General features: G+C 40.5%; 1 protein-coding gene across 1 annotated transcript in view; it reads left to right on the top strand.

Moving 5' to 3' along the window:
• BASP1 (brain abundant membrane attached signal protein 1) overlaps positions 1 to 2,450 on the top strand; it is a 44,813-nt gene extending 42,363 nt beyond the window's left edge. Inside the window, exon 2 of the mRNA XM_080680052.1 lies at positions 1,052 to 2,450. Coding sequence (XP_080536178.1) covers positions 1,061 to 1,756 — 696 coding nt within the window. The 5' untranslated portion in view covers positions 1,052 to 1,060 and the 3' untranslated portion in view covers positions 1,757 to 2,450. The remainder of the gene's footprint in view (positions 1 to 1,051) is intronic.
• Positions 2,451 to 19,357: the final 16,907 nt, after the last annotated feature.

Raw genomic sequence — 19,357 nt, 5'->3', positions numbered from 1 at the left:
AAATTTGTGAACTGTGCTTTGTTAAAATGTACCCTTTCTCTGGAAAGCATTTTAAAACTACTAAGTCTTTTACTGGCTATGCTATGGTCTGAAGTGGCTGCTAGTGTCATATTGTACCTGTGTTCAGTATTGGGTATTTGAGTTGGCTATGGGGGGCAGATAAGAAACAAATACTGCTCCACTTCTTTATCACTGACAGGCTTAGTCTTTAATCACTGAATCTTTGACCTCAGCTTATTTCCTCAACTTGCTGTGACTAAACACTCCATAACTGAGCTCTTATTATTATTATTATTATTATTATTATTATTATTATTTACCATTCACTGTTTTATTTATAATTTTAGCAAAATACATGTAAAAAATCCACCATACTGATCATTTGAAAGGGTACTGTTCAGTAGTGTTCTGGACTCTTTGTAAGGTGAAGCCTTTTAGTTTTCATACTTGAAAGGCTTCTTTGTCCATTCTGGCTGCTATAACAAATCACCAAGTGGCTTTTAAACAATAGCAATTTATTTCTCACAGTTCTGGAGGCTGGGAAGTCCCAAGATCAAGGTGTGGGCAGACTATGCTTCCTGATTGTAGATGGCTGGCTCCTCCCCGTGTCCTCACGTGGGGACACGTGGAGTTGGGGAATGGAGCCCTCCGGGGTGTCTTCTGTGCCAGCACTCCTCCCCTTCATGAGGGCTCCGCCTCCATGGCCTAGTCACCTACCAAGGGCCCCAGCTCCGAATACCATCTCATTGAGGGTTAGGGTTTCAACCTATGAAGGGGAAGGGGGGCGGGCACAGATATTCAGCCTAGATGCAGGGGTGGGCAAACTTTTTGACTCAAGGGCCACAATGGGTTCTTAAACTGGACCGGAGGGCCAGAACAAAAGCATGGATGGAGTGTTTGTGTGAACTAATATAAATTCAAAGTAAAGGAGCAGAGGGGAGAGCAAGAGAACCGGATAGAACAGCTGGATCTGGCCCGTGGGCCGTAGTTTGCCCATGGCTGGTCTAGAGCCACAAGTAACACCATTCTGTTCTATTTTGTGTTGTTACAGAACTCCAAGATGGGAGGCAAGCTGAGCAAGAAGAAGAAGGGGTACAATGTGAATGATGAGAAGGCCAAGGACAAAGACAAGAAGGCCGAAGGAGCGGGGACGGAAGAGGAGGGGACCCCGAAGGAGAATGAGACCCAGGCGGCTGGGGAGACCCCCGGAGTGAAGGAGGGCAAGGAGGAGAAGGCGGAGAAGGATGCCCAGGATGCTGCCAACAAGCCTGAAGACAAGGAAGGCGAGAAAGACACAGACGCGGCCAAGGCGGATGCTCCGAAGGCAGAGCCTGAGCAGACGGAGGGAGCAGCCGAGGGGAAGCCGGAGCCCCCGAAGGATGCAGAGCAGGTGACCACCTCGGGCCCCACCGCAAGCGATGCCCCCAAGGCTCCCGAGGCCGAGCCCCCTGCGGAACCCGCGACCGCCACCAAGGTGGATGACAAGAGCAAGGAGGGAGGGGAACCCACAAAGACTGAGGCTCCCGCAGCTCCTGCCTCGCAGGAAACGAAAAGTGACGGGGCCCCAGCTTCAGACTCAAAACCCAGCATCACTGAGGCTGCCCCATCGTCCAAGGAGACCCCAGCAGCCACGGAAGCACCCAGCTCCACGCCCAAGGCCCAGGCCCCCGCAGCTCCCGCAGCCTCCGCAGACGAGGTCAAACCTGCCGAGGCTCCGGCCATGAATTCCGATCAAACCGTGGCGGTGAAAGAGTAACAAGGACAGCCTATGGGAAAAGAGATCACAGCTTAAACAACCTGTTTCTCTCTCTCTGTCTGTCTCTCTGTCTCTCTCCTATACTAACTTGTTTCAAATTGGAAGTAATGATATGTATTGCCCAAGAAAAAAAAAAAAAAAAAGAAATGAAATGAAAAAGATGTCCCATCAAAGGAGGGAGGGGGGATGGGGAGAATCCAAATAGTATTTTTGTGGGGAAATATCTAATATACCTTCAGTCAACTTTACCAATCAGTCCTGGAGTTTAGAGGTCAATGTCTGAAAGTACTCCGCCACTAAGATGGGTACCGTCTTCTGCAAGGGGAGTAGGGAGTGTTGCGTTTGATTCTGCCCACAGGGCCCTTCCAAGGCAATCAGATCTTTATGAAAGCAGTATTTTCTGTGTTTTCTTTTTTAATTTGCAGCCTTTCTTCTTTTGATATTTTTTAAATGTTTGTGGATGAATGCCAACTTTCAGACAGCCCACTGAGCCTGTCCACATGTATCTCCATGCCAAGACTCCATTCCTCCTCCCCAGGTATTTTTGGGAGTAACACACATTCTCTCATCCAACTTAGCCTCCCTAGATTTCTCATGACGAGTTAATGCATGTCAGTGGTTGGGTGCACCTGTAGTTCTGTTTATTGGTCAGTGGAAATGAAAAAATAAAATAAAAATGTCTGCGTTCATTGCAGTTCCAGTTTCTCCTCCATCCTGTGTCACAGACACCAACACACCACTCATTGGAAAATGGGAAAAAAATTAAAAAAAAATAACAAAAAAATGTACAATGGATGCATTGAAATTATATGTAATTGTATAAATGGTGCAACAGTAATAAAGTTAAACAATTAAAAAGAAGTAACGATGACTATTGGTTTTCTTTTGCCACCCCTTCCTCCTCGGTAACCTCAGTGGAGCACAGAGCAATGTATCTGGCATTTTGGAATATATTTGCATAGAAGTATAAGGCAATATCCTCAAATTTTTGTGAACATTACTTGTTTAAAAAATTAGTTGCAACAGTGTCAGTAAATTATCTTGGAAGAGGCTAAACTGAAAAGCTACTATGTCTATGGGTATGCACCCTATAGAAGTATGGGTGTGATTAATTTACTTCAAAAATATTTTGAATAAAATAAGCTAGTGACAATAGATTTGATCTTGAAGGTTGGGAAGAAAAGAGTCCTAAGATCTTACAGAAACGTCATATGTATGTACTGTAAATGGTGTTGTATCCCTTTATTCATCATACTAGAGGCCCGATGCACAAAGATTCGTGCAAGAATGGGCCTTCCTTACTCCGGCTGCTGGCACTACCTTTGCTCGGGCTGGAGCCGCCTTTCCACCTTTCCACGCTGCCCAGAAACCCGGAGCAGCTGGGGTGGTGCAGAACGCCTGCCCCCGGCTGCTCAGTGCCTGCGTATGCAAATTAACCCACCATCTTTGTTGGGTTAATTTGCATACTTACTCCTGATTGGCTGGTGGGCGTTACGAAGGTACAGTCAATTTGCATCTTACTCTTTTATTAGTGTAGATTCATTCTTGATAGAGCCTGGAAAGGGGCCCCGTGTTGCGAGCAGGCAGTGAGAAGCAGCAGTGTGGAAGCAAGCACAGAGTTGGCCTTTATGGTGACCAGGTTCCCATCCAGGTTTTGCCACTCCTGTATGGCCTTTAAGTCACTTCTAACTTCCAGACTTCCCTGCCTTATCTACAACTGGGCAAAGGCTCTGTGACCTCTTAGGAAAGACTCCTTTCAACTTTTGAAATACTGAGTTGCTTGTGTGTATATCTGTTGGCAATTTTATATTATGATGGGTATGTATGTACTAACAGATAATCACCCCCATACCCTGATTTATCCCCCAAACTGCTCAGTTTGCTCAGGTTTCATAGAGTCTGTAGATGGGGAAAGGGTAGGAGAATCGGTGTAAGCAGTGGCTTATGGAGGGGCCAGGCTTGAACATCAATTTTTTAATGTAAGAAAAGAAGGAATTTTCACTTAGATCTTGGTAGTAATTTTGGTCTTTTCTAATTGGATATTAGAAACCAAATCTTGAATATAAAGCGTTTAAAAATGAACTTAATCCTAGCCACTGTAAAGATTGCTCATGCTTGAATCAGTTAAATGTCAGGTTTGTGGGGAGAGTAGGACTAGGCAATAATCGCCCAGTGATAAATTCAAACGATTTATATTCTAACATGGGAAGTTTTCATACTTGAACATAGAGAATTTTCTATAGAATTTGAGAAGGGCCACTATACAGAAATTTATTCCCAAAGGGACCTCAGCAATACAGTAGATGAGGATGAATCTGAAATTGTTCTTATGCATTAAATTACACATGCTTAAATAAAGGGGAACAAAAATTCCAATTTTGGAGTGACCTGCAGTCTTACCATACCTAAGACGTTGCCAGGGTGTAATACCGGGGAAAGAAGAAGTGAAACATAAGGCAGATATATCTGTGGGGTTCAATTCATGACTATGATCACCTTTTGGAACTTTTGGTTCTTGTTTCTATAGTGAAATAAATTTGACCCCTTAATGCTTGAAAGCACAGCATATGAGAAATATGTAAACACAAAACCACCAAGCAACTGTTTTGGGTATGAAAAACAGCAGAGGACTGCCCAGATTATTACTAGTGTGTCCCAGCATATATAAAATAGCTTGGGGGTGGGTTGGTGGTCGGAAGACAACAGATTCAGTGAACCATGGAGGACATTTATACAGTTACTAACATTAAATAGCATGCACTTCTTGCAAGTAAATGTGCTTGGTGCAGGTAATGTGTGATATATCCACTGTCTTTTCATTCACTTGTTTTAATTTAAAAATTCACTAGACATTTTGGTGATTAGAACAATCAAATCAGCCTCCTGGATTAACATTTACTACTGTAAATGACTGTTTAAGGATGAATGAAATTAAGACATTTTTCTCAGTTTATTTACACTTAGGATTATTGAGTTGGTTATCAAAGAATTAAAATCTGAGGTATATATATTTTTTATAACTATTAGAATTATGTTCAAACAAGAGTACATAAATGTGGTCACCAAAGTATTTAAATCAGAATTTTAACCTAACCATGGCTCATGACATTTAATTTTACCACACCTAAGAAAAACAGATGTAATTTGAAATTGTATATTCAACAGAAAATGTCATATGTGTGGGTGATTGGTGATTGGTTCAGCCAGGAAGAAAACAGTGTTGGGCATTCAAGTTAATTTTGGATTAACCTAGATTGTGCCCTCCTCATGAATGATCTAAAATGAAGGGAAGGCAATACATAGGCTGTGTTTAACAAGCAAGTCAGCATTATTTGGGAACCCACCACATTTGACTGACTAACTCACAAGTATACATCTCTATGAAGAATAAAGGGGTTTCAGGGTCTAACACCTGTGAAGTGCTTGTGAGCATACCGTGAGGAGAAAATTAACAGGAATCAGAATGAGCTTGTTCAAGGTTGCTAGTTTTGTTTTTCCACCTTGAAGGTGCTGTCCAGTAGCTGACACTGGCTCTGCATGATGAGGATGGACCCTAATCCCTAAGAGTTGGGATGCACCATGCATCCCAGGATGGCCCTACCTGGCGTCAACCCTAAGAGAAGACATTTTCAGTTGTCCCTAGCCATTAAGGGAGAGATCACACATGGCCACAATGCAGGCATGCCATTCACCACTCTTGAAGAGACTCCAGACCCAGGTGTAGTGCACAACAGGGACTTGATCTGGACATTCTTCAGCTGCCTATGTTGGGGAAATTATTAGGTGCCAGCAACTACACAAAGTTTGTTTTCATAAAGCATCCTGAACCTTAATTTTCATTAAATGCAACATCAAGGAATATTGAAACAATGTCCTCATCAAAACATACCCACTGTCAGAGATGGTTCTGGTACACATATTTTTTGTTGTTCCTTTATACCTATAGGGCACAGCAAATTTCATTCATTTCATTTATGAGGGGGAGAATCTATTTGTACAATTTACTATTTTGGTGTTATCCAACATCTTGTCTCAGTATTGATGGGGTTAATCTTCATTCTTTTGATTTCTATTTCGCTTTTTGGGTGTAACAGTGCAGTTATTTTGAGCTTTATTTTAAACTAATTTGAACAATATTGAAAACTGGATGCTTGGAAGGTCATTTTAAGAATATATCAGCCCTAGCCAGTTTGGCTTAATGGATAGAGCATCGGCCTGTGGACTAAAGAGTTCCAGGTTTGATTTCAGTTAAGGGCACATGCCCAGGCTGTGGGCTCGATCCCCAGTTGCGGGGTGGGGGTGGGGGTGGGGGGTGGTGTGCATGCAGGAGGATGTCTTTTTTTTTTTTTTTAACCTTCTGCTAATGGGAATGTAAAAAGGGCAATATAGGAAGATTTTGACTAAGATCTTTGATTTTTAAAAAAGCTATTCCTTATCATGAGCCTATATGTTTCATGTCTTTTTAATGATAGAAATTTTATTAGTGTATGAAATCTCCAAGTCCAGGAACCCATGGGTCCCGTACATTTCTCCAGGTTTTCTCAGTCTTCATTTTAAGAGCAATTTGCATTCTGAAGCTGTACACTTCCATTCACGTACATATTTCAGCCAATTCCTAGAGCGAATATCTTTTTGAAAAAGATCTATGATCTCAAAAAAGAATACTCAGTTTAACTGTACACATTGAAATAGAAAAATTAAATAACAATATCATATACCTCTATCTCCTCTACACTTGACCTTCAGATTTTCCCAAGGTCCAAATATCACATTTGTTCCTCATTTTTCTTTAAAGGTGTTTTTTTTTGTTTCCTCTGAGTTTCCCCCTGAGATCAGGGAATTTCACCTTTAATAGCATTCACTTATAAATTAATTGGCCTTATACAATGTATCATTTCTTTTGTTTTAACTGAGGTAAATGGTCAAATGACAAAATGATGGAGCTACATGAACAAATTTAGAATTAGAGATATGGGTATTTGCTTTCTTCAGATATGCTTTTGCTTGTATAGTCCAGGATTTAAGAGAGTAAGCTTGGGGAAAATATATCCACTTCGAATACACTTTTGATAACAAAAGGAATGGGGAAGAAAAATGGAAACCAAAACCCTCCACCCTTAAAAGGACAGCAATCCTCTTAATGGAAGGGAAAGACTACATGTCGGCACATTCCTGACAGAAAGAGCTCTGTTTTGAGATTTGCCATGAAAAGAAAGGGATGGCATGTCTGATCATAAGAGCCTGTTACGCAGGATTGGGTGATTTGATCTGACAGGTGAACCCCATTAAAATTGCTGAGGAGAAGTCCTGGAGCAGCAGTGAACAGTTTTCAGCCTACTCTGCCTGACACAGGGCTAAGAATAGAGCTGCCGCTGGGCTGGAACCACCCCCGGCAGCACACCAAGTCTGACTAGTATGCAAATTCCCCACGGGGAGGTGTGTGTGTGTGTGTGTGTGTGTGTGTGTGTGTGTGTGTGTGTGTGTAGGATAGAGAGTGGTGTGTGTGTGTGTGTGTGTGTGTGTGTGTGTGTGTGTGTGTAGGATAGAGACTATATTTTACTTGCTACCGTATTCAGCTGCCTTCACTTGTAGGAGCTGAACTTGCCCTGATATTCAGAGCAGATTCTACCTTTTCAAAATAAAACACACAAAATAGTAAAAATACAAAACCAAAAATAATATAATTAGGAGACAAACTAATTAGAGTCCCTCAGCAAATAGCTGCTTACATTTCTGATGTTAGTGGAACTTTATTACAATGTTTTTGTCTTTTATTTTCTTCCTTCCTTATTCTGTTTCCTCGACATTTTGTCTTTCCCATCAAGTCTCTTATTTTTTTTTGTCAGTTAATTAAATTTTAAAGTGATAATCCCCCTTCCTTCCTTTTGCCTTCTTTTTCTCCCTTCCATCACCTTCACGCTGAGGCAAAACTGCTTATACTGAACCAGAACTACAAAAACTACGAGCAACTTTAATGTGCAGTTCGTAAATACCCTTTAAGGGTACTGTTCTTTCTGACTTTGCAGAACTCTTATTATTTACTAGTATTTGTTCAGGAAGAACAAATATAATTTACCTGAAATGTACCCATACTTTGCTTATCTCTCTCCCCACCCCCTGTGCCCATTATCTGTAAGAATAACAAGTGAATGGTAAGGTTACCCATTCATTTTGATGAGTCAGAAACTAAGAGAAACTTTCTCTCTCAACCCTTCATCAGACATCATACCCTAATGTTTCCCAATCTTTATTGTCACCACCCCTCTCCCTGGGAGTGAGAAAAATAATCAGGATTGAGAGAGAAGGTCAAGACTTTATACTTTGATATATTCCATTTGAGGTGTTTTATAGACATAGAAGTTGACAGAGTAATAACCACATGGATCTCAAAGGATAGAGCTGGACCAGAAATGGAAGTCTGTATCCTTTACTAGTAGAAGGTAATTGACACCATGAGCCTGATTGATATCACCTATGCAGGGACCAAGGAGATAATGAAATGAGAAGTGCACCCTGGACTGAGCCTTTTATTTGATGATCAGAGGAAGGATCCTGAGCCTGCAAAGATTGGGAAGTTGTACACGAGTGAAGGAGGGAAGCTGGGAGAGCATTGGACAACAGAGTAATAGGAACAGATGTTTCAGGAAAAGAGAATGAAAAAAATAACAAAAGTTGCTAAAATGTCAAATAAAATGACAAAAAAATGCAACCTTGGGGCACTGGGAACTTTAATAGGGGTTGTCAGATTAGAGGGATAGAGGCTGAAACCAGATTATAGGAACCCAAGGAAGGAGTTGGATGTGAGGAGATTGAGCCTCATTTTCTAGAAACTCTTCTGAAAGTCTGGGTTTGATTGGAGAAGAGCAATAGGACTGAGAGTCAAGAAAGAAAAGGGGTTTTTGGCTTGTTTGTTTAGATGGGAGAGATTGACCCAGTCTGAACATCAACGTAAAGGAATCAATTGAGAAGGATTAGGTGAATACCAAGGAGATAAAAGAGAAGTGGTTATTTGGGAATTTGGGCAGGCAGATAGGATGCAAAGCACAGGTAGAAGGTGACACTGGTTCCAGAGCACACATAGTAGCATCTGGGAGGTGGGAGGGGAGCTCAGCTGAATCTGGGGCAAGGAAGTAAATTGGGCCCAATACTATGTGTTGCCTCAACATCTAAGGGAAAATGGAGAGGGGAGTCTTGAATGGCCTAACAGCATGCTCTCCTCCCTCTGCTCTACCCTCTTCTCATGGGGACCAGGCATTGGTCCTGCTCATCTCTGAGTAGCAGCTTCAGTTCCCTGCCAGCCCACGGATCTGTTCAAACAAGCCCATCACATCCTCCCATGGGAATCACCTCCTCCTCCTGCTGCTACAAAGCTTACCTCCCACAGCCTCTGCTGTTCCCTCTGCTTTCAAGTTCAACTCCCGTGTGGCCTTGCAAGAAGCAGTGTCCTCCTCCCTTCGGCTGTGGGTATGTGTGACTAAGGTACTGTTATTGGTCTCATCTGTCCAGTGCTGGGTGCCATCCCCATAACACTGGGGTGGAGATCCCTCCCTTAGCAGTGGGGTAAAGAGGGGTGATCAAACGACCATCTAGGATTCACCACCACGACGACATCCCATCATTCTGGTGCCCTTTGCTGTGGAATAATTGGGATGGGAGAAATCAATTTGAAGACACATTTACCTTACACTGTGAACATGTGGCTATTTCCACAAGTGTTCTGGGAGTGCAATGTTAGGCACTGTCATTGGTGAATGGGAGAGATACTTGGGGAAGTGCAGATGCTACAATCCTATTGCAGGGATGGCTGACATCTTTGCCTGATGATAATTAGTCAGCTCGTGTGCTTATGCACCAGAGGAGGGAAGCTGGCCTGCATGTAAAATATAGTCTTGGACAGAAGGCCAGATGTGTTTTTAGGAAGGCACCACATGCCATATTTTAACATTTTAAAGTCCTTGCAAAAAAACAACACACACACACACACACACACACACACACGCACACACGCATTGGCAGGTAAAAAGAAAATACAACCTTGTATTTCTCCTGCTCTGAAAGCAGATGTTGTATGTTGGGAATGATAACAGATGCTGGGGTTTCACTCGCTGGGTTTGAGATGGAGTTCTGACTCTAATTGTTGATAATCCTGACTTACTTACCCTCACCCTCATCTGTAAAATGGGGGTTCTTGTGGGGACAAATGGGTTTATAGTGCCAGGCCTTTGGTAAGAGTTGTTCACATTTTTGCTTTTTTTACTACTTTATAGAAATCTCAATTTAAATGGATGCTTTACAGCATCCATATGTTTTTATAATGCTATTTTCTAATATTCTAATTATCTGGATAATTGGATAGCATTTCAGTTAAATCTGCCCTAAAATCGTACTTGTTTTTGGTTAAATTGCCATTTTATATATATTTACATATATATACATACATATATATATTATATATGTATGTATATATATGTATATATGTGTATATATATATTATTGGATTTTTTTACAGAGAGGAAGGGAGAGAGAGAGTTAGAAACATTGATGAGAGAGAAACATCGATTAGCTGCCTCCTGCACACCCCCTACTGGGGATGTACCCGCAACCAAGGTACATGCCCTTGACTGGAATCGAACCTGGGACCCTTCAGTCTGCAGGTTGACACTCTATCCACTGAGCCAAACCGGTTAGGGCTGCCATTTTATTTTAAAGTAATTTTTCCTCTTGTCTGAATTAGTGCAAGGGAAAGCAATGAGTACTGGGCATAAACATGTTTGGTGCCTGCTCAGCATGCAGCTGGTAAGTGAATACAATGTTAGTTAGGCATACTTTCTGACTTGCTAGTCTGGATTTTTCCACTATTGCCTAATTTATTTCTGCTTTCATATAAGTGTTTAAGAGGCTAGGTTTTTCAAAAATCTGACTTACAGAACAAGAGAGATGCTACTCCATTATTGCCTTCAGGAATTATACTTTGGTCACCAAAGGTTTATATATTCACTGTTTTAACTGAAAAAAATCACAATCACAACTTAAAACAAAAGGTTATTTGTATGTATGTGCTAGAAATATGGCTGGAGTTCCAGGTGTTGTTTGTCTACTTAATCAGACCTCGAAAAGGGTAACATTACTGGAGAAGTACTAATATGGTTTGGGAGGGGCTACTATTTATAGATAATGGATTCAGATAAGGGCATGGTTAATACACCATATTTATCAGAGATAGGAAGAGCAAAGAAAAATTGGACTGAGGCTTTGCAGATTTAGACTCAACCTTTAGGTTATTTTAAGTACATAAGTTGGCAAACAGGTGGCAGTTGGTGGAGAGCACATCTCTGTAAGTACATTTGCATGTGAATGTAGGTGCATATAGAGTGGAAAACAAACAAGTTGGAGGAATGGACAATAACCACCAAGCATCAGTGGTCTTGTGAAAGGGTTGAATGACATTCAGTGCAGCACAGGAGTGACATCTCCTGAAAGGGCGGAGAATAAGAATTATTGCTATACTCATGGTAATTTCTGAAAGAAGTTTCCATAAAACTAGAGTAGCACTAAGAATGGAAACAAGATTAGACCTCCCAAAGATGTTTTTATTATAAATTTTATAGCTATTGAGAAAAATGTATTTGTTATCTTGGATCACTCCTAACTGGAGGAAAAATCCTTCATAAGTAGACATTCCGAGTTAAAATCATAAACAGTTAAGAACTGAAGCACTTCGGTAGCCATACCCATGCACATTCCCAACAGTAAAAATTAGCTTTTTGTTCTAAAGAAATGCTTTCTTTTTTTTTAAATCAATAAAATATTGTAAGTATATTTTGTGAAGGTCAAACAGTACAATTTGTGAATGAATTAGTACACCCCTCTTCTCTGGGGGTGAAGGTCAGGCTAATGAAAACTCATGAGCATGAGCAGAAACCCAAGAAAACTCCTATTATGAAACCTACTTTTCTCTGTTCAGTCTTACAACACTGGATTGTTGCAGCGAGCTCTTCTTGCAGAAGAGTCTTCTTTTCTTGTTACTGCTCTATGGTCTTTACCCGGAGTAAACTGTTCCCTGGAGAAACATACTCTTTTTGAGCTCCTCCCATGTAGAAATTCTATGTAGAGGGCTCCTCACACTGGAGATTTAGCCCAGACTCATGCAGAGAGCTGCTCTGAGAGCACTACAGAATGATTGTGACAGCCCTGTGCCCTCGCTGGGCTGGAGGGCGGGGCAGAAGAGCCATGGGATTGCAGGGAGTCATAGAAGAGACAATACAACCTTTCCTTCCTTGATTGAGATGCTCGCACCCTCAGGACCTGGAGTTGATACTGTGCAGGTTGAAATGCATCACAGTTTTCTTACACTTAACAATATGCCTTGGAGATCACACCATATCGAGGGCATGTTGAGTTGTCTTGTGCTTTTAAGGAATACCTGGTATAATTTATTTAAACATTCCCCTCCTTAGGAACTGTCAAATTTTGGTCAGACATTGTTTTGTTTTTTTAAAATATATTTTTATTGATTTCAGAGAGGAAGGGAAGGAGAGAGAGACAGAAACATCAATGATGAGAGAGAATCATTGATCGACTGCCTCCTGCATGCCTGCCACTGGGGATCGAGCCCACAACCCGGGCATGTGCCCAGACTGGGAATCAAATCATGACCCAAATGTCCCTATACCCATGCCATGTCATCCATGTGTCAATAAACCCTTCTCAGAAATTTTAAGTAAGTATAGCCTGCCTTGCCTTACTTATGACAGTTCAATGAGCACCAGATCTATTAACACTCCTCCTCTTTCCTTTCTTATTTCCTTCCTTCCTTCCTTCCTTCCTTCCTTCCTTCCTTCCTTCCTTCCTTCCTTCCTTCCTTCCTTCCTTTTCTATGTTTATGGAAACATAGCAGCATACTTTCAAAGGAGCTCCCCCACTTCTCCTTCCCTTCTTGGGATTCCTGGTGTGGGTTCAGCCTGTGCTTTTCTCTGTAGGCCTTACCCATTCTCAGTAGGTCCAGAGAGGCTGGGCTACCTTAAGGTCAGTCAGATATACTAACCTGAGAATGGCTGAAGGGGTGGATTGGTATCTGGAAATATGGCTGTAGGCAACATCCTCTGCCTCAGAAATCCTAGCCTAGAAAGATTCCAAGCACATCTCTTGCAGTTTGGGAAATGTGATTATATTTATTTCAAGGGAAATCACTGGAATTACATTGAGAAACCTCAATTCCATTGAGAAGCCAATATAGGACATCATGTCTCTGAGTTTGCACAACATGGAAACAGAACTTGAAAAAAAAGTTTGGCCTTTCTAAATGAAAGTGGCCACAATCTCCCAGGCCCTCTCCATTCTACTTACTCTAGATGGGAAAGAGTGCCTTCAACAAAAGATTCAGTGGGACTGTGGTTGCTTCTGTGCAAAATTCTTAGTCAGGAGGTAATTACTTTTACTTATTTATTTCATGATTAACCCCTTAAAGATTTAGTTTAACAATAACAGAACTGTTTTAGAAATGAATACAGAACGAGGTGCTGTGCTAGCTGGTGCAGTTATATAAATGACTAAGACAGTATTTTCCCTGAAACAATTTATAGTTTGCACAATCACACAGACAGTGGAATAGGTTTGAAATAAATGAAAATGGCTACTTCTTACAAAATGATTTGTCTTTCCCCCTCAGAACAATCTATTCAATATTTTCAAATAAAGGGTTGAAATATTTCTGATAGTCTTGGCAATGCTGGCAGCTGCCTGTTCCTTGAATTTTCAAGTTCTGGGAAGGGGAGGGGTGTTATTGCACATATTTGCTCAACAACTAACATGTCACCTACTCATTTCCATATGCATTCAGCATCCTAACATTAATTAACAGGCACCAGAGGTACAAATCCTTGCTCTGAAAGACCTTCTGGTTGGAAGGGGGATGTTGGGGCTTCACAGACTCAATGCCTCAGAAGCCTCCTGGTTGTCTGCATGGTATACTCAGTTTACTGAGTCAATGGCAACAAGGTGTCAAGGTTTGGAAATATTTTTCTTACAGAGAAATTTTGCTTATAATGGTATTTGTTTGGTTTGGACTTTGGCCTAAACTGTGACGATCCCTCAGTTGGGTCACTGAGCTCTGAGATAGTGAAGGACCCTTGTGGCTATCTTTCAGGTTTAATGTTTGGGGCGAGTTCTATAAAGCCTTCCTTTGTCTGCAGTCTGAGGCATTGAGAAGGTGGACAGCCATACAGAGATTACAAATGGCTAGAATTTGTTTCTGTAAGTTGAGGAGCTCTAAGTGAAAGTATATGAACAAAGTTCTGGGTGATTATGAAAAGAATGGCTTTATTTACTTAAGGAAGAATTGCATTTCTTACAACTGGCCCTTAATATTGAACTGGCATTGGCTCAGCAAATTGCAGAGTTAGTCCAGTTGTCACAATTCTCTCTCACCTACATAATTAATATTATAATACATGAGGAAAGCTTTAGCTGAAATAAAAAAAGGCATGTTGACATTAGAAATCTAAATATGGCCTTCATTAAGCAGTTTCTTGTACAACTCATAGCCACTTGAATGGAATTGATCAGATTAAGTAAACATAAATATAGGATAAGTCTTACAACCTTTGGAGAGGTACACAGGGTCAGATAAAATAACCTTAATGTAATGGGAAAGTAGAATGATGCAGGGAGTGTGCTCTCAGAGGTCACAAAACAAGTCACAGAAAGAAGAGGAATATCTGAAATTCTCCTAAACTCTAGCTCAGTGCATCTCTAAAACCCTAACACTGTGAATGATCACCAAGGATCAAATATTTGGCTCCAGATAAAAATGAAATTTTTATTGTCACAATTCATTGAAATGGTGTTGACTTTGGGTGGCAAACAAGCTGGGATCAGACCTGCTTGACATTGGTTCAGGCAGTGATGTCAGCAGTTGTATGTTAAATAAATAAATTAGAGATTCGTTTAATGTCAAGTACATAATCAGAAACTAACAATCTCTTTCCATTTGCTTTTCACAATAAGGTTTGTGTAACTTCAGGGCAAAACCCAGAGCAGGTCCACTGTCAAATCTGAGGACTAGTGAATATTTTATAGCATGGCAGATAAAAGACATAAATGCTGGGAACAATTCCAGCCATTTTTGCCAACCACTGGGAAGTGTTCTGAGGAGATGAAGAGTTTAGGGCAGGCTGTGAAATGCTTGGTTCCTTGTAAGGATCTGGTCCTCTGCTCACTCCTGCCCTCCAGATTGGACCAATGCTCTATGAAGTTTGCATTTAGCTGTGTGCTATTATAGTGTTTTTTAAAATTATTATTGATAATAACAACTATCATTTGTTGAGGGATTTTTATGTGCCAGGCATCATTTAAGGGCTTAAATGAATTTGGTTCTTTATCACTGTGGGGTCATTTGAAACATCTGCATGGACAGATTTAGAAGAGGATTAAGAAAAATTAAGTTTGAAAACAGTTCCTCAAACAATTGTATAAATATCCATAGGAGCATTTATTCACAATAGTCAAAAGGTGGAAACGGGCCAATGTTGATCAATGAATTAATCAATAAATTGAGGTTTTTACAAACAATAGAATATTATTCAACCTTAGAAAGAATGAAGTACTGCTATTTGCCACAATGTTAATGAACTTTGAAAGTGAAAGAAATCCAACACAAAAGGTTTCACATATTGTTTGATTTCATTTATATGAAATATTCAGAGTAGATAAATCCATTGAAACAAAAGGCAAGTCAGTGGTTACCAATGTTGATGTTGTGGGAGGTGGGAATGGGGTGACTGATACTGGGTGTGGGGTTTCTTTTGGGGTGGTGACAATTTTTTAGAACTAGGTATAAGTGGTGGTTGCACAACATTGTGAATGTACAAAATACCACTCAACTGTACACATTAACATAGTTAATTCTATGTTATCTGAATTTCATCTCAGTAATAATAATTTCAAAAGACTAAACCTAGAATAAAGCCAAAGGAATCTAATTTCCTATAGCACTTATTCTCACATCTTTTCATTCCCAACTTTCAGCACTTCTGACAGGTGCACTAGAAATGAGCTGAGTAGTTGGGTTGGTTTCATTTACTTCCAGTCTTGGTTCAAAGGTCAAGATCACCTTATCAAAAAGGCCTTTCTGGCCCAGCTGTAACAGTGCTCTCATCATTTTTGTCCCCCTTACCTTTTGTTTGTCTATATAGCACTTTTTACCAACTGGCATATACTTGTTAATTTTTCTGCTTCTCCTCTCAATTGAATCTTATCTCTACAAGAGCAGGAATTTTATTATTTTTATTTGCTGTTGTACCTAGAACAATGCCTGGGACAGGAAAAAGAAGTAAAAATAACACATATTTGAGAAAGAGATTATACATATTTGGCAAATGAACTAACATCAGTATTGATTCCTGATTTTCTTCAACATTTTGGGTTTCCACAAAAGCATCAGATTCATGGGGGAAAGGTAGGTGTCACTTATCTTTTACCTCCAACATCTAGGATGACACCTAGAACAGAGATGATGCTCATTGGGTAGTTTTGGAACAAAAAACAACTTTGTAGGTAAGATGAGACATAGGTGAACAAAAAGTTAAATGACAATGCAGAAGCACAATATGATGCTATAGTGGAGGAAAAAATCATCTGGGAGTCATTAAATTTCATTTCTAATTCTAGCTCTTTCCCTCTCTCAGGAGAGAATTTTAATCTCTCTGGGCCACAATTTTCTTGACAGTAAATTTAGAAGGTGGGGTCAGATGGCCTCTCCTACCCATTTTAAACTTTAATTATTATGCACATTGTGTGTGTGGCAGAGGTAACAAGTGCTGTGCATTTAACTAAATGGAAAATTGCTCTAAAAGGGACAGTTATCACTTCAGCTACTCTCCCCCCACCCTGATCACATGACAGGTCTAAAGAAGAAAGCTGAAGAAAACCTCTTCCAAAGGTGAAATAGTGTAGCTTAGTTATATGATTTTGTGAAAGGTGGGTGAGAAGGAGTTCAGAGACATAATCTAAGCCTTTGGAGACAACAATCCTTATTTGGAAAAATGGTGAGTTCATGAAGTTTGACTTACTGATGTAAACTTTTCAAGGGCATTTAACACTGCATTAAAAAAATTCTCAAGGTTGTTAGCATCTTAAATGGATCTTTACATCTACTCAGCAGTGAAAGATGTCATTGCAATGATTTGTTCAACTAAAGTACTAAAGTTCCCCAAAGATTTCTCTTGTTTATAACAATGTACAAAGCATTTGCAAACTCTAAATACATGCAAACATGGAATTAAAGTCCAAGAAAAAGTTCTCTTCTTCTCAGGGGGAGGAAAAAATGGCGGTGGAATAGACAGACGTGTCCTGAGCCTTGTCCTGGAGCAGATAGAAAGAACAGCTGAGGGTCGCACAGGGAGTGTTTGTTGGTGAGTTAAGGGACAGCTATACTCCAGGAGATGGTGGGGGACTGCTGGATGGAGCTCCCCTGATCGGGCAGCCTTCACTGCTGCTGGGTTCCCTCCCGGAGCCACCGGCTCGGACACGGAGACTGCGCCATCTTGAAGGGGAAAGTGGATGTTATCAGAGGCCTGAAAATCTACAACTGTGGCACCCACTGAACAGCTGCGAACCCCAGAGCACCGGTCCCCAATTGGCGCAAACACGTGGATTCAGAGGAGCTCTACATTCCACCACTGAAAGGTCAGATTTCGCCTGGGATAAGGTGAGGTCTCTGCTCCCAGCAGGAGAGAGAAACAGCACACTGTGGGAGCTGGAGGACCAGGGGAAGTCTGTGCCTAGAAAAATCCATGGCTGTTGGGGCTGGCGTGATCCGTGAATGTGGAAGGGGGTCCTCAGAGCTGCTAACAGAAAGGAACTCTTAAAAGCAACCCATTTTGATCTGATGCAAAAGGACAGCCTAAAAATTTTAAAAGTGTGCCAGCTGCTTAGACCCAAGGGGGAAAAAAAAGACTGCACAGATTTGTGCGCAGCCCCAGAGTTCGCACACTTACGCTGACTCTTTTTTTTGTTTTTTTGTTTTGTTTTGTTTTTTTCTTTTTCCTTTAAATCTTTGCTTCTGATTACTAAGCCCAATACATAGGATCACCCAATTGGGGACACCCTAAGAGACTGCAGAGGAAAGTTGTTTTTCTGGAACCTGGGTATCAGAGCGGGGAATAACCATCAGAGAACCAGCTCTGGGGCAACCCACTCCCACAAACTGGTATTGAATGCCACAGGGAAAGCAGGATCTAAGCACTGGCTAGAGAGGACCTATAGACCCAGAGGTCAATCTAGAAACACTGCCACCCAGGGTTGAATCACAAATTGACTCTTGTGTAAACATAAATAAAGGAATACAAGAAATTAAGACACACTGCCTGCTTAAAAATCAGGACTGGCTTACAACACTGAGGAGTAGTGGAATGCAGGGAACTGCAATACTATCCTGACTAGGAAACAGGCGTGCCAAACGGAACAGTAGAGGAAGTGAATGACCTTCTCTAATGCACATTTTATTTTATTTTTTTCATCTTTTACTTAAGAAACTATTTTTTTTCTTTTTTCCTCACTTGATTTTACCTTTTTAATTATTACATTTTTATTTTCAATCACTATTATTACTACTACTATTTTACCTTTTTTTTAAAGTATCATTTTATTTTCTCTTTATTTTACTTTGGGATTAGTGTTCTACATTCTATTTTCATTTTCCCTTTAGCATCATTTTACTCTATCTCAACTTTACCTTTATGACATCACTCTCTTCCTATCTTTTCCTCTTTTGTTGTCCTGTTTCTCTTACCCCTTTCCTGCTTTAGATTTTCCCTATTCTTTCTTTTTACCCCTGTTAAAATTTCACCCTACTTATATATCTAATTTCCAATACCCTGCTCCAAGTCCATACACACCTCTCTCTTCTCTGTCTTCACTATCCAAAAAATTGTTTTTCTCTCTGTCCTTTTGTTGTTGTTTGATTGTTGATTATATCGATTTTTTATGCTTGTTTGTGAGATTGTTTTGCTTATTCTTTTTTTTGTTTGTTTTTTGCTTCTGTTTTCCCTCACCTCGCTTGATATTAGTTGTTGTTTGTAGTTTGTATTCATCTCCAGATACTTGTTGCTGGCATTTGTTAGGATTAGTGGCTGTTCCTTTGGAGTTTTCTCCCCATATATATAGTTTGTTCTCCTCTTCTTTCGTATTCTCTTTCTTTTCTCTCTTACTTTTATTTTTCCTTTTCCCAATTTCATTTTTGCACTCTTTTCTTTCTTTTTTTTTCTCTCTTCTTCTTTCTCTCCTATCCTCTAATTTGCCTTTCTCTGGTGGTCACCTTTATTTGGGGTTATTAATATTGTGAATACATTGCTGTTCAGTGCTTTGTGCGTTGTACCTGGTTGTGTTGTATTTTGTGCCTTTAAATCAACGCAGGAGAGAGAGAACTATATAACCAGACACCTGGAGAAGAGAGACCATGGGGAGACAAAGAAACAGCCTGCATATGAAAGAAAAGCAGGCATCACCAGAAAAGGAAGTAAATGAAATGGAGGCAAGCAACCTGTCAGAGAAAGAATTCAGAGAAATGGTCATAAGGTGGCTGAACAGAATGGAAGACAAATT

This window comes from Plecotus auritus (assembly GCF_963455305.1).
Source record: "Plecotus auritus genome assembly, chromosome: 7".
NCBI lineage: Eukaryota > Metazoa > Chordata > Mammalia > Chiroptera > Vespertilionidae > Plecotus > Plecotus auritus.
Note: the sequence above shows the minus strand (reverse complement) of the source record. Positions and strands in the feature narration are given on the sequence as shown.